The sequence below is a fragment of the Carassius auratus genome, chromosome 28, assembly GCF_003368295.1.
Source record: "Carassius auratus strain Wakin chromosome 28, ASM336829v1, whole genome shotgun sequence".
Taxonomy (NCBI): Eukaryota; Metazoa; Chordata; class Actinopteri; order Cypriniformes; family Cyprinidae; genus Carassius; species Carassius auratus.
The window spans coordinates 19,941,004-19,966,553 of record NC_039270.1 but is presented as its reverse complement, the minus strand read 5'-3'; the positions used below and the strand labels follow the sequence as shown (position 1 = coordinate 19,966,553).

General features: G+C 40.4%; 1 protein-coding gene across 1 annotated transcript; it reads left to right on the top strand.

The window, feature by feature from the left end:
- Positions 1-6,208: 6,208 nt before the first annotated feature.
- LOC113047556 (fascin-2-like) lies at positions 6,209-10,688 on the top strand. Its single transcript, XM_026208932.1, has 5 exons — positions 6,209-7,665; positions 9,597-9,753; positions 9,867-9,988; positions 10,097-10,264; positions 10,399-10,688. The coding sequence occupies exons 1-5, from the start codon at positions 6,846-6,848 to the stop codon at positions 10,602-10,604; spliced, it is 1,473 nt and encodes a 490-aa protein (XP_026064717.1). The 5' UTR covers positions 6,209-6,845; the 3' UTR covers positions 10,605-10,688.
- The last annotated feature ends 14,862 nt before the right edge of the window (positions 10,689-25,550 follow it).

Here is a 25,550-nt window from a genome sequence, read left to right as displayed (position 1 = left end):
AAAACACACTCAATATAAAGAGTTATAGAGTTCCATATAAAAAGTCACATCTTTGGATTTGTTCATAACTACTACAACAATATAACATTTTAATTTTTTTTTTTTTTTATAAGGAGCTGTTTTTGTTTTATACAGTATGCTGCTAAGAAAACACCATAGAAGATGGGTAAAGAATGGCTCCATCATTGTTCAATGTAAAAAACAAACAAAAAACATACTTTGTTAGTTTAAATAAATAAAATTAAAAATTAAAAATCAAGGAAATTTATCTGCCAATTTTTTCTTTTTGCTGTATCTAAAACGTACCGAACCGTACCGAACTGTGACACCAGTGAATCGTATCGAACTGAACCGTAAATTTTGTGAACTGTTACACCCCTAATATATATATATATATATATATATATATATAGAGAGAGAGAGAGAGAGAGAGAGAGAGATAAATGGATCATACACACCCACCATGGTTCCACACAAGAGCCCCATTCAAGAAGTGACCTGAAGAACCCTCTAGTCTGGACCATCAGGTGGTTATTATGAAACTATAAATCAAACAAAACATCATAGGTCCAGCATAGGAGACTTTAGGGCAGGAAGTTCCTACCTAAAATAAGGGAATCAGGAATTGGAAGATGAGGGAATATAAAACCCCTGAAGAAAATGGGTATCACTCTGATCAGGAAAAAAGCGCTGATGCCTTGTCTGGATCCAATCCTTTAGGTCTTGCCAACATCCCTTTAACTCGTGATTCTTCCTACCTCTACCCATAAGTGGGGGAGGGGCATGGGGCCGTGACACTAGCCCATCTGTTCCCATCTCTGATCCTCTGATCTAAGATTGTCCAGGACCCCTGTGTTGTTCGGGCTCAGACCTGCACCTTTGTTGAATTAAGCATTTGAAGGCTGCTGAACGCACCTTCTCCTCCCTGAACTTCTCAACCACTGTCTCAACGGAAGCACCAGAAAGTTCGGAAGGCGAAACAGGAGCATCGAGAAGAAAGCCCCTCTCTTTCTTCCCAATATCTGCTGGTCTCAATATACAGTATGTGTAAGGAAAATGGCCTCTTCCATTCCTTCTCAATCTCTGTATGGAGATCAAGAAGAAAAGTAAGACTGAACCCAGCAGAGCGATGGCCCCTGGAACAGATGATGTTAATGAAATAACATCATCCTTCATCGTCTCACTTTTATCCACATCCGACAAGCGTGAGACGAAAAGCCCCTCTATAAATTTGACCAGATCCATCTGCGATCCCCACAAGCTCATTCTCCTCAGTGCCTCAGCAGTGATGGGTCCTACAGATAGCTACCCCTCTTTCCTTGAAAAGAGAGACAATCGTGAGCAGAGCTTTTTCATTGGAAAACGAAAGTGAACGCAGATTTTCCCTTCAAGGTTCTCTTTACCCAAACAAAAGATGCAGAGATCATATGTGCCATCAAGTGTCAGATAACGACGACACAGATGCACACATCCTCTAAACGCCTTGACAGTGCTCACCATAATAAAGGAATAAAGATCGCTCTTACCATAGAAATGTATGCGTTAAACAAAACAGTGGTCTTTTTGAATGTATGCTTCTGACTCAGGTCATGACGAGGTGTTCCCCATAGCGACCCCTAGAGGATGCAGTTTGAAATTTGCTTGAAAGGAAAACACTTGTTTTCTAAGCCAGTTCTGAATTTCCATGTAGTTTTGAGCAGAAATCCCTGACTGCAAGGCATGCAAATATAGGATTTGTACAGTCATAACAACTAGTCGGAAATGCGTGGACATAGCCTTTTGCCATTTTTGTACATATGCACTTTTAGCAACCGCAGAAAAGCAATTTTCTATTAAGTGTTTGTTTCATTTTTAAAAAAATGTCATTTCACATAACATGTTATAAACACTGTGTAACAGAAGTGATAACATGCATGTTTGGAGTTGTTTTATGATTTCAAACATGAATGAACAATTATTATGAAATGTGACATACTGTATAAGGGGGATGCAAACAATCAGCCACAAATAGCTATATTAGAGAATTTACATCCAACCCTGCTCCGAGAGAGCTACTGTCCTGCAGATTTCACCTCCAACCCCAATCAAACATACCTTAGCCAGCCAATTAAGGTCTTCAGGTCTACACAATAATTATAAACCGATGTATTTGAGCAGGGCTGTAACTGAGGGCTGTCTACAGGATAAGCTCTTCAGGAGCAGGGTTAAAAATCCATGGGCTAGAACCTAAATTACTTCTATCAACAGTGGAGCCCAGTCCTGTTCCTGAAGATTTACCTTTCTGCAGTGTTCAGTTCCAACCCTGATCAAACACACCTGTCTGTAATTATCGAGTGTCACTGAAGATCTTAATTCGTTTCTTCAGTTGTGTTTGATCAGGGTTGTAGCTCAACTTTGCTGGTAAGTGGATCTCCAGGAACAGGATCGAGCACCCCAATCAACATGTTTGAGAGATATTACATAGGATTTCATTTTGCATTTTTAATTTTCTTAAAACTCCTTTTTTATAGCCAGTTGGGCTTTTTTTTTTTTTTTTTTTTTTTGCATGAAATGGTTGGCAGATTTGAGCAGAAGACAGCATTAATACAGTACTATTCTGTACCCTATTCATGGAAAAGTGATTGCTGCCACAAAGTGAGCGCATACAAATAAATCATGGGAATCAAAAAGAGCTTTATTGCCAAGTATCAATCACCTTTATTTATATAGTGCTTTAAACAAAATACATTGCGCCAAAGCACTGAACAACATTCATTTGGAAAACAGTGTCTCAATAATGCAAAATGATAGTTAAAGGCAGTTCATCATTGAATTCAGTGATGTCATCTCTGTTCAGTTGAAATAGTGTCTGTTTTAATTTGCAATCAAGTCAATGATATCGCTGTAGATGAAGTGACCCCAACTAAGCAAGCCAGAGGCGACAGCGGCAAGGAACCGAAACTCCATCGGTGACAGAATGGAGAAAAAAACCTTGGGAGAAACCAGGCTCAGTTGGGGGGTCAGTTCTCCTCTGACCAGACAAAACCAGTAGTTCAATTCCAGGCTGCAGCAAAGTCAGATTGTGCAGAAGAATCATCTGTTTCCTGTGGTCTTGTCCTGGTGCTCCTCTGAGACAAGGTCTTTACAGGGGATCTGTATCTGGGGCTCTAGTTGTCCTGGTCTCCGCTGTCTTTCATGGCAGTAGAGGTCCTTTCTAGGTGCTGATCCACCATCTGGTCTGGATATGTATTGGATCCGGGCGACTGCAGTGACCCTCTGATCTGGACACAGACTGGATCTGGTGGCCACGGTGACCTCGGAACAAGAGAGAAACAGACAAATATTAGCGTAGATGCCATTCTTCTAATGATGTAGAAAGTACGGTGTTATGTGAAGTGTTCCGGTTCCAGTTTACCTAATTAATGCAGCCTAAAAATCCTTTAACGGATTTGGATATTAAAAGCATATTAGTATGTTATGTGTATGCCAGGTTAAAGAGATGGGTCTTTAATCTAGATTTAAACTGCAAGAGTGTGTCTGCCTCCCGAACAATGTTAGGTAGGTTATTCCAGAGTTTAGGCGCCAAATAGGAAAAGGATCTGCCGCCCGCAGTTGATTTTGATATTCTAGGTATTATCAAATTGCCTGAGTTTTGAGAACGTAGCGGACGTAGAGGAGTATAATGTAAAAGGAGCTCATTCAAATACTGAGGTGCTAAACCATTCAGGGCTTTATAAGTAATAAGCAATATTTTAAAATCAATACGATGTTTGATAGGGAGCCAGTGCAGTGTGGAAAGGACCGGGCTAATATGGTCATACTTCCTAGTTCTAGTAAGAACTCTTGCTGCTGCATTTTGGACTAGCTGTAGTTTGTTTACTAAGCGTGCAGAACACCCACCCAATAAAGCATTACAATAGTCTAACCTTGAAGTCATAAATGCATGGATTAACATTTCTGCATTTGACATTGAGAGCATAGGCCGTAATTTAGATATATTTTTGAGATGGAAAAATGCAGTTTTACAAATGCTAGAAACGTGGCTTTCTAAGGAAAGATTGCGATCAAGTAGCACACCTAGGTTCCTAACTGATGACGAAGAATTGACAGAGCAACCATCAAGTCTTGTTCAAGTATGCTTGGGCATACAAGGATTTCTTTTTAGTGACATAAGCTTTCAGTACACAGCGACATTAGCAATACACAGACAAAAATAAATAAATAAACATGTAAATATAAATAGACAAATGTTTAAAAATGTATAGAAAAATAAATCAATTGTATTAACAGTTTTGCTATAGATGATAAAATGGAATAGAAAAGAGTGAAATGCAGAGATGTATTAGGGTGGAGGTGGTAACAAATAAATAAGATTATTGCATATTTTTATTGCATAAAGTGGGGAAAATGTAACTGTTCATGAGGTAGATTGCCTTGGGGAAGAAACTGTTCTTATGCCTGAATATTTTGATATTTGCAGCTAGGAAGCACCATGCCAGATTGCATGTTCGCTAGTGGCCATACATACACAGTGCTTCCCTGACTTCAGATCTATATGCTGGAATTGTTTCCAGCATCCCATAGGCTCCATTGTTGAAGTTATAGTTAGATTGTTAAGTATGTTTCTTAATTTGACCTACATTTTTGTCAGTTTCCCTGAAAACAATTATTGTGTCATTAAACTATAAATGTATATTGTTTTAAGTATATTTGGAGTTTTCAGAGAAAGATGACCAGCAAGTGTTTTCAGTTCATTTTCTACAGGAGCTGATGGTGCAGTGGAGAAAGTGGTGAGAGTGCCAACATGTTTAAATGCTTTATGCAAATGGCATGCAAACAACCTGGACAGCTGGCAATTATTTTGAGGTGCAGGCAGTGTGGTCTTTTTAAAATCTGTGTGGATATAGTGCTTAAATCATATTGATGCATATTATTATGTGAACGTTATATTTTAAATGCAGTTTGTAAACTTTCATTTTGGCTAGGTAAACACTAAACAGAAGTGTACTAAACTGACATTGTATGAATACTTCAGTTATTTAGAAATAAAGATTTCCCATTACACTTGCCATATTTTAACATGTCAGTCTTAATCGGTCCACAATTCCTGTGGGCTGTTGTTTTTCAGAATTAGCAGCAATGTGAACTGGACATTTTGTCATTTAGCGTATGGGAAGCTAGTTTGCTACCAGATGTTGGTTTGTAATTACATACATTATTTCGTTGTTGCCTTTTCTTTCAACAAGTTACATCCTTGGTTTACAATTTTTTGGAACGTTATATGTTTCCATAGAAAGTCATGTTTCTAGCATTTGAAAAACAGAATTTTTCCATCTTAAAATATATATATATATATATAAATTATGGCCTATGCTCTCAATGTCAAATGTAGAAATGTTAATCCATGCATTTATGACCTCAAGGTTAGATTATTGTAATGCTTTATTGGTTGGTTGTTCTGCACAAACTCCAGTTAGTCCAAAATGCAGCAGGTAGAGTTCCTACTAAAACCAGGAAATATGACCATATTAGCCCGGTCCTGTATTTGAACAAGTTCTTATTACATTACAGTCCTCCACGTCCGCTGCATTCTCAAAACTTTGACAATTTGATAATACCTAGAATATTGAAATCAATTGCGGCAGCAGATCCTTTATATCCTTTATAGATATCATTGACTTAATTGGACTGAATACAATGCTGAACTGCCTTTAAATGAAAAATTAGTGTTTATTATTGTCATTTTGCGATATTGACACACTATTTTCCTAATAATTGCTGTACAGTTGCTTTGACACAATCTGTATTGTTAAAAGCACTATATAAATAAAAGTGACTTTACTATTGAGTAAACAAAACTATTTATGAGCATTGTAATGTTTGACATAATAGATTTCAGTTAAGCGGGAAGTTTTTAAAAAGAGTGGTTCATTCATAAATTCATATAAACTTACGTGGTAATACAAGCAGAAGATTTGACGTCTATATAGCAATAAATCATGAAATCATGTAATAAAATGATACAATTTTTACTAATTTAATTACATGATTCCTAATCTGTAGCATATTTGAAATCTTGTAGTGTAAATTCAGTAATACCCTTATAAGGATACAGATCGGCAGGTGCTATGTGACAGATCATACATCATGATCATCTGAGCCTGAGCGACAGGCTAAAGTATACATATTTGACTGGGAAATAAGGAAGGTCAAATAAGCTGTGTTTAAAAAACTGACAATGTGAATGTGACTTTGCCATATAAAGGCGAGAAATAAAGAACAAGTGTCCAAAACCATGTCAAAATATATATTGTATTATTTAACACTAGAACAAAATATATTTAATCAAAAAGAGAGACTCCAAGAGAACAAGCGGACAATGTATAAAGAGAATGGAAGAAAAAGACAAAAGTGGGAAAAGGTGGTGGTAGGGTTGGGACTGAAAACTAGGAGAGAGGGAGGGAGAGAGAGATCTGCCAGAAGATAAATGGGTGGAGTCAGATACGTGATGTGCATGATGTCAGCAGCTTGTTGGATTGTCGTGCTGTGCCCTGCTGAGCTTAATCCAGGCTGATTAGGAAGCAGCAAGCAGTCATCTAAGTGAATCCAGAAACGTAGCCAAAGGTAACCTAGTGTAGCGTGGGACTGCTGCTCTAACATTAAAGAATCCATCATAAGGAAACTCACAAGGATCTGTAGTTAAGTCTGAGAGGACAAGGGAAGAAACGGGCAAGAAACTCAAAGTTCGAGCAGGAAAAAAAAACTTTAAATGACCTTTTAATAGCTTCAGAGGAGAGTCAAGGGCATTTTTAGCATTATTAATCTGCAACACCATACACCTAAACCAAGGCAACCATCTGGTCAGAATGTCCACGAATGGAATAAGTATGGCTCTAAAGCTGCAGTTTGGACTTATTAATTACGAAAATCGTTACCTTACAGCAGAGGCATTTGGGTTCAAAGTAAATGCATCTGGAACCAGCATGAAGAAGAAACAGATCTGGACCCTGGAGCAAGATCAAGACAGCCAGGTGGTTTTCTTACGCAGTCATCTTGGACGTTATCTGGCCACAGATAAAGATGGCAAGGTGAGCTGTGAGGAGGAAGTTCCAAACACATCCTGCCGTTTTTTGCTTGTGTCGCAGTCAGATGGACGATGGGCCTTACAGTCTGAGCCATATTTACGTTATTTTGGAGGGTCTGCAGAATATTTGTCCTGTTTTGCCCAGACCATTGGGGAATCAGAAAAATGGACCATGCATCTTGCCCTTCATCCACAGGCCAACCTGTTTAGTGTATTCCGTAAGCGCTATGCACGCTTGTCCACCACTGACGATGAGCTCTGCATGGACAGTGACATACCCTGGGGCGTTGACTCCCTGATCACTTTGGTCTATCTGGATGGCAAGTACAGTCTGAAGACCTGCGATAACCGCTTTCTCAGCAATGATGGTAAGCTGGTAAAGGATCACGGGCCTAACACTAGTTTCACCCTGGAACTCAAGTCTGGCAAGCTGGCCTTTAAAGACTGTGACGGCAAGTTTCTCTCACCAACGGGCCCCTCAGGCACCTTGAAGTCTGGCCGCTGTTCAAGGCCAGGGAAAGATGAGCTGTTTGATCTGGAAGAGAGCCACCCACAAGTTGTTTTCCAGGCAGCCAACCAAAGATATGTGTCCATCCGTCAAGGTAATCAATGATTGTTTATTTGTTAGCATGTGGTAACATGTCATAGTCATATTCATTATTATATATCCAGACATTTTGGGCCCCCCAACCCATTTTGCATGTCTCCTTTGTCTGACACACTAATATCAGTTGATAACTGTAGACAGATGTGTTGAATCAATGTTGGAAGAGAACTCTGCAAGTACATAGATCTCCAGGAACAGGATTGGGAACCCCAGCTGTAGCACACAAGACCAGTGGAACTTATGTGGTGCTTTTTATGGTCCATATTTATTATAATTGCATGGGGAAAAAAGCAATGCTAACACTTTAGTATAGGGACCTATTCTCACTGTAAACTAGTTGCTTGTTAGCATGTCCATTATTTACATATTGGCTGTTTGTTAGTACTCATAAAGCACATATTCTGCATGACCATATTCTACATCCTTACCCAATACCTAAACTTAACAGCTACCTTACTAAGCAGCAAATTAGGAGTTTGAGGCAAACGTCATAGTTAATGGTTTGTTTATAGCGAGAATTGGACCTCAAACTAAAGTGAGACCAAAGCAACCAACCAATTTTTCAATTCTTCAAAGGCGTATACCAGGAGTGTCCAGAACTGCTCCTGTAGGGCCATTGGCACTCGGCAGAGAGCTCAGTTAAACATACCTGAACCTATTAATCAAGGTCTTTAGGATGACTTCCAGGTAAGTGTATTGGAACAAGTTGGAGCTTAACTCTACAGTGCACTGGCCCTCCAGAATCAGGACTGGACCTTGCATACTGTATGTACTAATATAGTTTGTTGATAGTCCTAGAATAGCATAAAACAGACCTATTGACTCCATGGCCACTTTTCAGACTGTTTCAGAGTCAATAGAAAGACATCTGTCTCTTAGAGTCACTTTGGACAAATAGGAGGCTGACATTTGAAAAGAGGAGAAAATAAAAAGCTTTTAACACAGCTATTGGCCATTATGGTGAATGCTTTTCATTCCCATAGCTAAATATTTGCAAACTTTTAGCTGCTTTATCATATAGCAGAATACATATCTGAATCACTAACAATAATGAAAAGCAAACAATATAAATGGTTTCCACTAATACAACCTTTAGACAGATCATTATCTGTGCAAACAATAGGCTACAGCTGAAATTGCTAAAGGCTAAACCTGATTGGCTGAGGCTGAATATTTCTTGCACGACTTGCTTATTTGACCCCTCCATGCATTTGCTTTACACCACTGTAGGAATTATAGCAGCAGGCTGCTGGGGTGAGTGTTAGGGATTACTCCAGTAAAAGGCTTAAGAGACAGTCAAGGTATATTTCTGAAACATCTCATTTGAATCTTAATCCACACAATCTGGCCACTCTGACTAGTTGGTATAGACGTAAGTTTGCTGGTAATGTTACTTAGTCCACAGGTTCAGAGAGTGACAGAGATAAACCGGTTGGTTACTGGTGAGATTCAGGAACATTGTAAAACAGAGCACTTAAGAGGAAATTTCCAGTGAAAGCTGCTGTCATATTGGTAAAAACCCTTTACACAGTTTTAATAAAATAGTGGAGGTGATAATGTGTCCCCATTGATCAGCATTCAAAAGAATTTGTGCATTCTGATGAAATAAACTTGGTAGGTAGTAATCAAGATGCAGAATTGTAATTTGAATTTGACTAAAAATTCAGCCATTGCATGTGAGGAAAACAAATGATCAAATAACTGAACATTAGTAGTACTACTAGTAGTAGTATTGTTTTTAAAATAAAATAAAAATCTGTATATGTTTTGAGCTACAGAAGAGACTAAGAGACAAGTACAGTCATCTGTCAGTTTGAGGGCAGAGTTTTATCAACCCAACACACTGTGTTTGCATAAATACTTTTTGCATTTAAATTTTGCAAAGGATCAGCCAATGAGAAGACATGAAAATGTATTTGTTTTCAGGTGTTAGCATATCAGCTAATCAGGATGATGAGACAGACATGGAGACATTTCAGATGGAGATTGATAAAGACACTAAGAAGTGCATGTTCAGAACTAATGGCGGAAATTACTGGACACTCTTTACTCACGGAGGGATTCTGTCCATGGCCACAGAGGGGTAAGTGTTTCCATTACTATCACAACATTACAGTAGTTTTGATGCATTTGATGTTTGTTTGATGTTAATGAAAATATGAAAAGATCTTACTTGCATATTCTTGTAACTGATAGAGAAGAAAACACAATGTTTGACATTGAATGGCTGGGCAGGCGAGTTGCTTTGAGAGCAAGCAATGGAAAATATGTATGCACAAAGAAAAATGGGCAGCTTGCTGCTGTGAGTGATTCTGTGGGTGAGTGCAAACAAGTTATTTTCTGACTTTTAGTATGTTATTACTGACCTGTCACTACTGAAAACCCACTAAACCTGAGTCACATAAATCCTTGCATGTGTTTGACAGGGGAGGATGAGCAGTTTGTGCTAAAGCTGATTAATCGTCCAATCCTGGTCTTGCGTGGGGAGAACGGCTTTGTGTGTCACCACAAAACCTCCAATACACTGGACTGTAGCCGCTCTGTTTATGACATCTTCTCCTTGCTTTTCAGCGATGGCGCATACCAAATAAAAAGTGAGTCACATTGCTATTGTGTAAGCTGTAACTGACCAGGGTTTCACTGAGCAGCACACACTCCTATGGGCACATTCCTGCAAACACCTTATGATTGTACCTATGTAAATGTTTTTATTTTTCTTCTACCATAGGTGGAAATGAAAAGTTCTGGTACATCTCCAGCAGTGGTCTGGTGTGCACAGATGGAGACAAACCTGAGGAGTTCTTCTTTGAGTTTGCAGAGTCTGGACGGGTTGGCATCAAGGGTCAAAATGGCAAATACCTGCGTGGAGACCAGGGAGGCACACTGATGGGTAATGGGCTCAGTGTGGACGCCTCGTCCCTGTGGGAGCACTGAGTGCTGTACCAGAGACACAAATACAGACTCACAGAGTAAAAAGAAATTCTCCTCCTGACACCTTTTCAACTAATGATTTTTCAGCAATACATTGACTTTCTTTCTTTAATCTTTTTTTTTGTTTTGTTTTTGTGAGCATGTTAAATATGGTTTTATTAGGTTTTTTTTTAATACAGTAGATATTAGTATCATCCTTTGCTTCATAAGATACAATACAACCTAACTTTACACTGTCAGTTTGCAAGACAATTACAACAATGGTTGGTTTTCGCACACATTATGATGACCCACAGTATAGAAAGAAATATTTTGACTACTTTTCTTTTCAAAGAATGGCTTGATGTGTCAGTCACCAGCGAGAAAACTTTATAAGTACTACAATACCAGAAAGGCATACAGCAACAGCATGCAGTAGTGGATCTAACTTAGAATAAGTGTAAGTTTACTTATAGTTAATATTTTTCCTCAAAAATGTTGTTTGTGTTGATTCAATAGGTGATATTATAAGCTTTAACACAGTACTTATAATTTACACCTTATAAATACTTTCCAAAAACTTTTATTTATTGCTTTTTATTTATTCCATTATTTTTTTGCTGAATAATGATTTATAATTTTTGAATTTTATTAAATTTTTCATGAAACTCATTTAAATTGCAAATGTATACAGATAAAACAAATATAATACTGTATATCATGTATCGTGAAACATTTACATAAAAGCAAAAACATTGCAGTTCGTGAAAATACAGCATTACCCAATCTAATGAGAGGAAGGCTATGAACATAACATGGTATCTTGACAAATACTTCTGTAAGAGACCTACACTAGCAAGTGTCCCTGGACTCCACAGTTATTAATTTAACAGTCCTACCCTATCATCTGACACCTTCACCTTCATTTGTTAAATAGCAATAGTATACAAAAACTTTTGGTCATGTCAGCCACTGACTCTTTGAAATCTCCAAACTTATGACAGGATTACTGTATATGTTGTCAAATAATTAGCAATATTTCTACTATGGTGAAGTTTTTTGTGGTTCTCTGAGTTTAATAAACTGATGATAACACAAATATGTTGTTTTATTGTAATTCCTTATTATTTATTTTAACAATAACAATTACAATAACAATTACAGTAACAATTACGATAAATGTAACATAAAGCATAAATGGTCCCGATTTATATAAATTGGCCTTAACTCTAACAATGCACTTATCTTGGTCACATTGTATTGCAAAACTTTTGCTGCTATTGAGGTGGGATACGGTTGAGGTGAGGGACAGGTTTGGTGGTATGGGTAGATTTAAGGGTGTAATTTAAGTTGTAAGGGATGAGTCAACAGTGTTAATATAAATTAGTAATCTTTCTTACTATCACTGTCTGTTTGTTTTGTTTTTTTTAATTGTAAAATATAACTTAATTCACACCATATTTCTGATATTACCGATCAATCTTATCAGATTAACTTTGATCGTTCACTCTTCCGTGACTGCAGCACACCTGCAAAGCGTTAGCACTCGTTAGCTTGTCATTAGCGTTTTCTTTTCTCCTCTCCTCTCCTCTCTCACGCTGCAGTTTTCCACAAGGTCATCAAACAACCGCAGTGAGAATATTTCATCAAGCACGGTGAGTAATGGCTTCTCCTACAATTGTTATTTGCACCTCTTGCCACATGTACAGTTTATCTATCTCTGTCGCTGATGAGGGATTCACATGTGATAAATGCAGGGAAACAGTTAGGCTGACAGAGAAGATTTCAGAATTAGAGACACGCATCCAAACTTTAATTGAGGACAGTAAGAATGCTAGGGCTCTAGATATGGCTTTGGATGCGTCTAGCTCAGGGATTCCTGTACATTGTCCGGTTCCAGCAGAGCCCCTGCAGCAGGGCAACTGGGTGACGGTGAGGCAGCGTAGTCGTGGGTCAAAACACCGCTCTTCTGTTCCGATCAAAACATTAAACAGGTTCTCCCCACTCAGTGATGCACCCACTGAGAAACCTGATGAAAGTGCTCTAGTTATTGGCGATTCTATTGTACGGAACGTGAATATAGAGACACCAGCCACCATAGTCAAATGTTTACCGGGAGCCAGAGCGCCTGACATCTTGGCAAATTTAAAAGTGCTGGCTAATGCTAAACGTAAATACAGTAAGATTGTTATTCATGCCGGCGCTAATGATGTTCGACTTCGCCAGTCGGAGATCACTAAAAATAACTTTAAAGAGGTGTGTGAACTTGCAAGCACGATGTCAGACACTGTAATATGCTCTGGTCCCCTGCCTGCTTACCGTGGTGATGAGATGCATAGCAGATTGTCATCACTCAATGGCTGGATGTCTAAGTGGTGCCCACAGAATAACATAGGTTATATAGACAATTGGACGAGCTTTTGGGGCAGACCTGACCTGTTTAAAAGAGATGGTCTTCATCCCTCCTGGGGTGGCGCCACTCTTCTGTCTAGAAATATGGCAAATAGTCTTAGTGTTTATACTTGACTAACTGGGGCCCAGGTCAGGAAGCAGACAGACTGGCTAAACCGACCGTCTGCTAGCTGCCTCCCGTCACAGAGGTCAGTTAATTCTCAGCACATAGAGACTCTTTCACCTAGATATCACACTATAGAGACTGTGTCTGTTCCCCGAACTAGAAAATACAAAAAACGTCCAAACCAAGTTAAGGTTAACAATTTAATTGAGGTTCAACAAATAAAAAACAAATGCAATATGGATAAACAAATTATAAAGATTGGCTTATTAAATATCAGATCCATTTCTACGAAAACACTTTTTGTAAATAATATGATAACTGATCATAATATAGATGTGCTCTGCTTGACAGAAACCTGGCTAAAACCTGATGATTACATTATTTTAAATGAGTCCACCCCCCAAGATTATTGTTATAAACACGAGCCGCGTCTAAAAGGCAAAGGGGGAGGAGTTGCTTCAATTTATAATAACGTTTTCAGGATTTCTCAGAGGGCAGGCTTCAAGTATAACTCGTTTGAAGTAATGGTGCTTCATATAACATTATCCAGAGAAACCAATGTTAATGATAAATCCCCTGTTATGTTTGTACTGGCTACTGTATACAGGCCACCAGGGCACCATACAGACTTTATTAAAGAGTTTGGTGATTTTACATCTGAGTTAGTTCTGGCTGCAGATAAAGTTTTAATAGTTGGTGATTTTAATATCCATGTCGATAATGAAAAAGATGTATTGGGATCAGCATTTATAGACATTCTGAACTCTATTGGTGTTAGACAACACGTTTCAGGACCTACTCATTGTCGAAATCATACTCTAGATTTAATACTGTCACATGGAATTGATGTTGATAGTGTTGAAATTATTCAGCCAAGTGATGATATCTCAGATCATTATTTAGTTCTGTGTAAACTTCATATAGCCAAAATTGTAAATTCTACTTCTTGTTACAAGTATCGAAGAACCATCACTTCTACCACAAAAGACTGCTTTTTAAGTTATCTTCCAGATGTATCCGAATTCCTTAGCATATCCAAAACCTCAGAACAACTTGATGATGTAACAGAAACTATGGACTCTCTCTTTTCTAGCACTTTAAATACAGTTGCTCCTTTACGCTTAAGAAAGGTTAAGGAAAACAGTTTGACACCATGGTATAATGAGCATACTCGCACCCTAAAGAGAGCAGCCCGAAAAATGGAGCGCAGCTGGAGGAAAACAAAACTAGAGGTATTTCGTATTGCTTGGCGGGAAAGTAGCATATCCTACCGAAAAGCATTAAAAACTGCTAGATCTGATTACTTTTCTTCTCTTTTAGAAGAAAACAAACATAACCCCAGGTATTTATTCAATACAGTGGCTAAATTAACGAAAAATAAAGCCTCAACAAGTGTTGACATTTCCCAACACCACAGCAGTAATGACTTTATGAACTACTTTACTTCTAAAATCGATACTATTAGAGATAAAATTGCAGCCATTCAGCCGTCAGCTACAGTTTCGCATCAGACAGTGCACTATAGACCCCCTGAGGAACAGTTCCACTCATTCTCTACTATAGGAGAGGAAGAATTGTATAAACTTGTTAAATCATCTAAACTTACAACATGTATGTTAGACCCTATACCATCTAAGCTCTTAAAAGAGGTGCTTCCAGAAGTCATAGGTCCTCTTCTGACTATTATTAATTCCTCATTGTTATTAGGACATGTCCCCAAAACCTTCAAACTGGCTGTTATTAAGCCTCTCATAAAAAAGCCACAACTTGACCCCAGAGAACTAGTTAATTATAGACCAATCTCGAATCTCCCTTTTCTGTCCAAGATACTAGAAAAGGTGGTATCCTCACAATTATATTCCTTCTTGGAGAAAAATGGTATATGTGAGGATTTCCAGTCAGGATTTAGACCGTATCATAGTACTGAAACTGCTCTCCTTAGAGTTACAAATGATCTGCTCTTATCATCTGATCGTGGGTGTATCTCTCTATTAGTTTTATTGGATCTTAGTGCTGCGTTTGACACAATTGACCACAACATTCTTTTGCATAGACTTGAACACTTTGTTGGCATCAGTGGAAGTGCATTAGCATGGTTTAAATCGTACTTATATGACCGCCATCAGTTTGTAGCAGTGAATGAAGATGTATCATATCAATCACAAGTGCAGTATGGAGTACCTCAAGGCTCAGTTCTAGGGCCGCTACTCTTCACGCTTTATATGTTACCCTTGGGAGATATCATCAGGAAACATGGTGTTAGCTTTCACTGTTATGCTGATGATACGCAGCTCTATATTTCCTCGCAGCCCGGTGAAACACACCAATTTGAAAAACTAATGGAATGCATAGTCGATATAAAAAATTGGATGACGAGTAATTTCTTACTGCTAAATTCAGAAAAAACAGAGGTGTTAATCATAGGGCCTAAAAACTCTACTTGTAATAACCTAGAACACTGTCTAAGACTTGATGGTTGCTCTGTCAATTCTTCGTCATCAGTTAGGAACCTAGGTGTGCTACTTGATCGCAATCTTTCCTTAGAAAGCCACGTTTCTAGCATTTGTAAAACTGCATTTTTCCATCTCAAAAATATATCTAAATTACGGCCTATGCTCTCAATGTCAAATGCAGAAATGTTAATCCATGCATTTATGACTTCAAGGTTAGACTACTGTAATGCTTTATTGGGTGGTTGTTCTGCACGCTTGGTAAACAAACTACAGCTAGTCCAAAATGCAGCAGCAAGAGTTCTTACTAGAACCAGGAAGTATGACCATATTAGCCCGGTCCTGTCCACACTGCACTGGCTCCCTATCAAACATCGTATAGATTTTAAAATATTGCTTATTACTTATAAAGCCCTGAATGGTTTAGCACCTCAGTATTTGAATGAGCTCCTTTTACATTATACTCCGTTACGTCCGCTACGTTCTCAAAACTCAGGCAATTTGATAATACCTAGAATATCAAAATCAACTGCGGGCGGCAGATCCTTTTCCTATTTGGCGCCTAAACTCTGGAATAACCTACCTAACATTGTTCGGGAGGCAGACACACTCTTGCAGTTTAAATCTAGATTAAAGACCCATCTCTTTAACCTGGCATACACATAACATACTAATATGCTTTTAATATCCAAATCCGTTAAAGGATTTTTAGGCTGCATTAATTAGGTAAACTGGAACCGGAACACTTCACATAACACCGTACTTTCTACATCATTAGAAGAATGGCATCTACGCTAATATTTGTCTGTTTCTCTCTTGTTCCGAGGTCACCGTGGCCACCAGATCCAGTCTGTGTCCAGATCAGAGGGTCACTGCAGTCACCCGGATCCAGTACGTATCCAGACCAGATGGTGGATCAGCACCTAGAAAGGACCTCTACTGCCCTGAAAGACAGCGGAGACCAGGACAACTAGAGCCCCAGATACAGATCCCCTGTAAAGACCTTGTCTCAGAGGAGCACCAGGACAAGACCACAGGAAACAGATGATTCTTCTGCACAATCTGACTTTGCTGCAGCCTGGAATTGAACTACTGGTTTTCGTCTGGTCAGAGGAGAACTGGCCCCCCAACTGAGCCTGGTTTCTCCCAAGGTTTTTTTCTCCATTCTGTCACCGATGGAGTTTCGGTTCCTTGCCGCTGTCGCCTCTGGCTTGCTTAGTTGGGGTCACTTCATCTACAGCGATATCGTTGACTTGATTGCAAATTTAAACAGACACTATTTCAACTGAACAGAGATGACATCAATGAATTCAATGATGAACTGCCTTTAACTATCATTTTGCATTATTGAGACACTGTTTTCCAAATGAATGTTGTTCAGTGCTTTGGCGCAATGTATTTTGTTTAAAGCACTATATAAATAAAGGTGATTGATTGATTGATTGATAAATTAAATTTCAGAATTTAATTACAGATGTAATTACATGCAGGTTTTTTTTTATAAATAATAAAAAAATATATATATATATATAAGTACAATTAATTACTTAATATAAGTACTGTTACTTTATGTAAGTACAATTACATTAAGTACAATTTAAAGACATACAGTATATGTATACAATAAGTGCATTGTATCAAATAATTAACTAATATTGGGAAGTCTTGGCCTAGGGTTTAGAGAGTATGGCTCCTAAGCCTAATGTTGTGGGTTTGCGTCTTGGGCCAGCAATACCACGACTTAGGTGCCCTTGACCAAGGCACCAAACCCCAACTGCTCCCCGGGTGCCGCAGCATAAATGGCTGCTCACTGCTCCTGTCGGTGTCAGGAGAAGCCACTTTACCGTAAGACCGTGCACCTGCCGTATACGTACTCGACTGATATCATTCATCTCAAATTCCGTACCTGTGGAAGAAGGAAGGTTGGAATTACATACTTACTGGAGGAGACTTACCGGACCCCTCACTTGCCAAACACATCCCCACCTCAAGGCTGTGTATCTTCCGTGTACGGACCTGACCGATATCCATCCGTCCCAAATTCTGCATCTGTGAAAGAAGGAAGGAAGGTTGGAAGTATTTAATTATCAGAGGAGACTTACCAGACTGCTGGCTTGCCGTTCGTATCCCCACCTGTGAAATACCTACTTGACCACCCATCTGTCCATCTATTGCAGGGCCCGCACAGAGGAAGAGAGTCCCCGGTCGCTGCACTGTTCACCTTTGATCCCTGAGGGCAACAAAGAAGAAGATTTTAGATTAGGATTTCCAATTTGCTTTTACTTCCAAATAAAACTTGTTAAATTTATTCTCTGTCTCCGACTCTTCCCTCTGATACGCTCCTCGAGGTGGTCCTGGTTTAGGGGTGGGCGCAGTCTAGCTTGGGCCACCCGACCTGTGACATGTATATCAATTATGATCAACAAAATAACAGTGAAATTACTGATTGATAATAAATGCAAGGAAAATAAATAAACTGGGCTCTGGATTAGTTTTCTTATTAGAATTATCTGTTATTAAACTTTCTTTAATCGCTTTTTCTTTTATGACTTATTCCTTTTCAATCTTTTTGAAATCAAGACTTGTAGTATATTACTTCTAGTTTAGTGTATTTAGTATCACACACAATTCATCTGTTAATGTGTAAACAGTTCAAACACCAATAAATTCATTATTGTATTTTCAAATACCAGTCTCTGAATTCAAAAGGAAAACCAATCGTCCATACCCTATTGAGACTTTAGATGCAATAATCCAGGCCTACCATTATGTTGAACAATCGAACAAAACTAAATTAAACGTATTGAACAGAATTGCACTTATAAGAAGAAAAGAGAGTTCAATGTCTGTTCACTCACAGATGTTTTTTTTTCCTCTGCCGGGGAAAACTAGCAGTGAATCGGCTGAAAACGTTTGATGGTTTCATTGTAATTGAGATTTGCTGGGAGGCTCGCCATGTTCCATGTGGTGATGAGGTCAGTCAGCGTCATCACCATGTTCACGTTGAAAAACACAAAAAAATAACTCCAAATCACTCAAGAAACAAAATAAAGTCCAGTTCAAAGGCAGAGCCGGATTATCCATAAAGGCACTTGGGCCAGTGCCCAGGGGCACCAACCATTCACAACCACTAGGGGGGCACAACATCACATAAGCTTTAAAAATATTTTTCGTAAATTGTTTAATTATTAACTTGAAATTCTTGAAAGACCATACATAACTCGTTTATGAACATTAAGTTAACAACAACAATAATAAATGATAAATAAATAAAGAGTACATGACCACTATTACCCCCCCCCCCACCTCGTTCCCCAATCGGTCAAGAGTTGAGTTGGTCCACATCAAGTACGCGCAAATATGTAATTTTTTTAACGGCTACAGAAAATGAATCAAAATGGACAGACATCAATTGAGTGGTTTTGCAAAAAGAGAGTTAAAGAAAGACAAGGATTGGTAGATGTTTAGCTACAATTCAAAATGTTCCAGGGATCAAAGGTTTTTGTGAGAACTAGCAGCGCTATGGAAGAAAAAACACGGTCTCCTAAAATAATGCTATAGATTCTAAACAGACATGGCCTCCAAACCACGTTTCCAAGCATCTTTGTTGTGCTCAGGATATTCCTAACCCTGTAACAAATGCTGAAGGTGAAAGGTCGTTCTCTTTATTGAAATGAGTGAAGAATGAGCTCAGGATGACACTGACACAGAAGCAATTGACAGCACTCTCCCTGCTTACCATTGAATCGGACTTGGTCAAAGAAATGAACTTTGGGGCTGCAGTTGACACCTTTGCTTGCACAAAATCAAAGGAGCTTCTCCGTTCTGCTTAAGGTAAAAAAACCTAATAGATTTATTATTATTCCCCGAATAGTGAGGTCAAAATATACATTTAATGAAGGATCTAGAAAAAAATCTTATCGTGATTAAACCAGAAAAATTTTAAGTAAATGAACAAAAACATATCGAAAAATATTAGATAACTCACACCCAAAGCAGTTATTGTAAATTAAATATTCACAGATAATAGTTTTGATGTACTCTGCTTGACTGAAACCTGGCTAAAACCAAATTATTATATTGGTCTTGTCACAGTGTCTGGGTCGTGTTCCCTGGGTGTCCACTAGGTGTCCTCCGTTCCCACGGTGTCTGTCATCTTATCACTTCCTGTTGCCTTATTTGGTCACCTTCCTCCTTGTTTTAGTTAATTGATTGTTCCCCCACCTGTCTCCTGTTTCCCCATTATCCTTCTGTGTATAAAGACCAGGTCTGTCTGAGTCTTTGTCACGGAGTCCTTGTCGTATGTATGATACTTTCCAGAGTCTGCTCTACCCGTGTGTTTTTATGTTTTTGGATTTTCTGGTTTTGACCCTGCCTGGACTGTTTACTCTTTGGATTGCCCCTCAATAAACCTGTTTACCTGCATTTGGATCTCTCCCGTGCTTCTTGTATCATCATGCGTGACAGAAGGACTCCGTCATACAGAGATCCAGCGGTATATCGGTTAATGCTTCTTCCCCAGCCACCGAGCGGGAGAGAAGCGATCGCTTTGAGGGAACCCACCTGGTTGTATTTCGCGGGACCAGGGGTGCGCGATGCTGTTCCGGAGGCCGAGGCGGTGCCCGATGCCGAGGCGGTGCCCGATGCTGTTCCGGAGGTCGAGGCGGTGCCCGATGCTGTTCCGGAGGCCGAGGTGGTGCCTGAGGCTGTTCCCGATGCAGTGCCCGAGGGCGCTCCTGAGGCCGTTACCGAGGCGGTGCCCGAGGCCGTTCCAGAGGCGGTGCCTGAAGCCGAGGCGTCTCACGTCTCTACAAGCAGTCCAAAAACAAGTCAGGTGCCCATTGACTTTCCAGAGTTGAGTCAGTTCCCGGTTGACCCTCTTGAGTCGAGTCAGGTGTTCATGGACCCTCCTGAGTCAGGGTTAGTCACCGTCCCCCTTCCAGAGTCAGGGTTAGTTACCGTTGACCATCCAGAGTCAGGGCTAGTTCCAGTTGACCCTCCAGAGTCGAGTCAGGTTCCAGTTGACCCTCCAGACTCGAGTCAGGTTCCAGTTGACCCTCCGGAGTCGAGTCAGGTTCCAGTTGACCCTCTAGCCAGTTGACCCTCCAGAGTCGAGTCAGGTTCCAGTTGACCCTCCAGAGTCGAGTCAGGTGCCAGCGGACTCTCCAGAGTCGAGTCAGGTGCCAGCGGACCCTCCAGAGTCGAGTCAGGTGCCAGCGGACCCTCCAGAGTCGAGTCAGGTGCTAGCGGTCCCTCCAGAGTCGAGTCAGGTGTTTGTGGACCCTCCAGAGTCAGGGCCAGTCACCGATGACCCTCCAGAGTCAGGGCCAGTCACCGATAACCCTCCAGAGTCAGGGCCAGTCACCGACGACCCTCCAGAGTCAGGGCCAGTCACTGACCACCCTCCAGAGCCAGGGCCAGTCACCGACGACCCTCCAGAGCCAGGGCCAATCACCGACGACCCTCCAGAGCCAGGGCCAGTCACCGACGACCCTCCAGAGCCAGGGCCAGTCACCGACGACCTTCCAGAGATAGGGCCAGTCACCTCCAGAGTCTTCTGCTCCGCCCTGGGGGGCTTCCGCTCTGACCACATGGATATGGTGGTCTTCTGCTCCGCCCTGGGGGGGCTTCATGTTACTGTTTGTTTTTTGTTTTGTGTCTTTACTCCTGTCTCTGTTCCCCTCTGTTAGTCTGGCCCTCCGTCCCTCCCCCTGAGCCTCCGCCTGTCCGCCTCCCTCCTGGTCTCTGTGTTGTCTATCGTGGAGCGTCTGGAAGCCGCTCCGTAGAGGGGGGGTTCTGTCACAGTGTCTGGGTCGTGTTCCCTGGGTGTCCACTAGGTGTCCTCCGTTCCCACGGTGTCTGTCATCTTATCACTTCCTGTTCCCTTATTTGGTCACCTTCCTCCTTGTTTTAGTTAATTGATTGTTCCCCCACCTGTCTCCTGTTTCCCCATTATCCTTCTGTGTATAAATACCCGGTATGTCTGAGTCTTTGTCATGGAGTCCTTATCGTATGTATGATACTTTCCAGAGTCTGCTGTAACGGATATGCAGATCATCGATTCATGTGTTTAATTCAGATTTTCCAAATGAAACTCTTTTTGCACCAAGTGCCTGGCCTGGCGCCAGCCTGGCTGGACTTAAATTATTTACGATGCCCATGCGAGCTTCAAAGAAGAAATGAAAATCCCCAACCACATTCCAACACTGGAGACAAAGGAAACCTTTCGTATAAGTTCCTTACTTTCATTTTATTATTAATATGTATTTTAAATATGTTTATGGATTGCATAAAATGGTTAATCCTTGTTATGTGAAGAGTATAAGTGCTAAGCTTATACTTTAGGAAATGTCTTTCCTCACTTTAACCTTCTCAAAGAGAGCCATGTTTCTGCAACCCCCACTTTTGCAGGTCGTAAAAGTTTACGACCACACAGGACAGGAGAGAAGCCAAATCACTGGCTTCTTTTGAACAATGCATTCTATGGAATGTATTCATTAACTTTCTGTTTTATGTTTTATACATGTATTACGTATTCCCTTTTGGTACATTTAGATGTTTCCCAACATCTGCAGTGTTATCATGTGTTAAACAGATCTTTAAATATGCGTAATTCTACATTTGAATGTAACTTCATGTTTTGATCACATATATCTATTATGTTTAGTCTTGTTCTAATCGTCATGCTCTGACAGACCCATTTATCTAGCGCAAAGTAATGAAATATGTATGTAATCTGAATTACAAACTTGCTAGAATAATCCCTGGAATTTGGACAAGCCCTAGATCTCCAGGGGGGGGTTGTCTCCACAGAGACAAAGGAACTTTTCCCTCCGCTTCAGATCGCGGACTTTCATTGGCTGTTTACGCGAAAAAGGGGCGTGAACTATTTCAAGCTATAAGAATTGACCGAACAAGGTCCGCCTCGCTCTGCTTGCTCTCTTCTTCCTCTTCTTCTCATTCTTGGTTCTCGGACACGCTGCTCTCCTGTGCGACCCTCCGCGCGGCCTCGTGCCGCGCTCATAGCGCAAGCCCCCCCCCCCCCCTCAGCACAGGGGCTAAGAGAAAAAGCCATTTTAATGGCTCCTTTAGAAGCTTTCATTTCGTTTGTTTCTTTTCTTTACTAAGTTTATTCAACTATTCGCCTCTCCACGCAAGGAAGACGAATTCTGGGACATTGTTTGTTGAACCTTTCAAATACCGCGCGAGGACAGAACAAAGGACCACGTGCTCCACGCTCACGCAAAGATCCAGCGAAGCGTGCACGCGCGTCACATGGCCTCCAGCACACGCACGCTGTTTTCAAAAGGACAAGCGCACAAAGCTTCACAAAAAGACCACGCTCACGCGCTGGGCCATGCAAGTATCACTTTTCTATGGAGATTTAAATGCTGCTTTAAAGTGTTTTTATGATCTGATAGTTGTTGGCTTCCAAAAGTTACTGACTATGATTTTCATACCTGAGCTCCTTATGTGATCTCATTCTATTTTCTCTCTTTCTCTCTCTCTCTCTCTCTCTCTTTTATTTGGATTCGTTATGTATTGTATAAAGCTTACTGTTTGTATTGTCGTACGCATATTTACTCTGTGTGATTTGTAGTTTGATGTATTACTAGTTTAATTATTAAAAACCCATATACTGACGATTGGCTTGGACTCCACCCCACTCACATTACGAGTCACTGAGATGTCTGATCTATAGCTACAAGCTCTAAATTTAGAAACTAAATTTATCATAAGGATAGGATAATATTTTCATGGCCAGAGAATACTTTTCCTTGAATTATAAGGCGTGATAACTTTATTGAAAATTGATAGGTCTACAGTGGTTTGCTGGACATACCACGGTTTGATTTGCAGTAATTTACAGTAAGAGATATCACAATAATTGATATGAAGAATGTAATATTGACATATTAATGAGTAAGTTACAGTGCCCTGTGATTATTTATTGTTATAGGCAATTGAGCTATTTTTCATAATCAATCAAATTTAATGTAACTGTCATCTGAGATATAAATTAATCATATTCCTGATTAATTATTCAAATTCCCTATATATCATTTGAGTTAATTATTCTGTAAGACTCATTGTTGTTACACTGCTCTTCCCGTGTGTTTGTATGTTTTTGGATTTACTGGTTTTGACCTTGCCTGGACTGTTTACTCTTTGGATTGCCCCTAAATAAACCTGTTTACCTGCATTTGGATCTCTCCCGTGCTTCTTGTATCACCGTGCGTGACAGGTCTCAATGAGTATACTCCACCAAACAACTGTTATAAGCATGGGCATGAGTATAACTGTAATCCTAAAATATTTTGCAGATTTCCTTTCAGGCCTCCTGGTTACAGTTGATAATCATGGGAGATTTTAATATTCACATTGATTATACAAATGATGGATTAGGACTTGCGTTTACTGACCTAATAAACCCTTTTGGAGTTAAGCAAAACGTCACTAGTCAAGTGATGTCATCTATGTTCAGTTTAAATAGTGTCTTTGCATTTATTTGCAATCAAGTCAGCGATATCACTGTAGATGAAGTGACCCCAACTAAGCAAGCCAGACGCAACAGCGGCAAGGAACCAAAACTCCATCGGTGACAGAATGAAGAAAAAAACCTTGGGAGAAACCAATTGGGGGGCCAATTCTCCTCTGACAAGACGAAACCAAGAGTTCAATTCTAGGCTGCAGATAAGTCAGATTGTGCAGAAGAATCATCTGTTTCCTGTGGTCTTGTCCTGGTGGTCATCTGAGACAGGGTTTTTACAGGGGATCTGTATCTGGGGCTCTAGTTGTCCTGGTCTCCACTGTCTTTCAGGGCTGTAGAGGTCCTTTCTAGGTGCTGATCCACCATCTGTTCTGGATACGTACTGGATCCGGGTGACTGCAGTGACCCTCTGATCTGGATATAGACTGGATGTGGTGGCTACGGTGATCTTGGAATAAGAGAGAAACAGACTAATATTAGCATAGATGCCATTCTTCTAATGATGTAGCAAGTACATCGGGTGGTATGGTAAGTGTTCCCGGTTCTGGTTTACCTAATAAATGCAGCCTAAAAAAATCCTTTAACGGATTTGGATATTACAAGCATATTAGTATGTTATGTGTAAGTCAGGTTAAAGAGATGGGTCTTTAATCTAAATTTAAACTGCAAGAGTGTGTCTGCCTCCCGAACAATGTTAGGTAGGTTATTCCAGAGTTTAGGCGCCAAATAGGAAAAGTTAAAATAGTTCCACAGAGACATGGAGAGACTCTTGTAATCCCATGGTGTCTAGACTGGATTCCAGAAGATCAATGCTGACTTGACTCTGCTCATGACAATTACTGATGGCCTGACTCTGCTTTCATTAAGAACATTGGTGACTTGCATTTGTTCATGAAGATCATTGCTGACTTGCATTTGATCATAAAGATCAATGATCACTTGCCTTTGCCCATGAAGAAAACTGGAGACTTGACCTTGCCCATGGAGATCAATGGTGACTTGACCTGGTTCATGAGGAATACTGGTGACTGGACTTTGCCCATGAAGATCATCGGTGACTTGCCTTTGTCCATGAATTTCACCGGTGACTAGCCCTGACTCTTGAAGGTCAACGGTGACTAGCCCTGACTCTGGTGGGTCAACGGTGACTAGGCTGACTCTGGAAGGTCAGCGATGACTAACCCTGACTCTAGAAGGTTCACGAGCACCTGACTTGACTCTGGAGAGTCCACGGGAACCTGACTCGACTCTGGAGGGTCCGCGGGAACCTGAATTGACTCTGGAGGGTCCACGGGAACCTGACTCGACTCTGGAGGGTCCACGGGAACCTGACTCGACTCTGGAGGGTCCACGGGGACCTGTCTTGACTCTGGAAAGTCAACGGTGACCTGACTCAACTCTGGAGGGTCAAGAGGAGCCTGACTCGACTCTGGAGGGTCAACAGGGGCCTGACTCGACTCTGGAGGGTCAACAGGGGCCTGACTCGACTCTGGAGGGTCAACAGGAGCCTG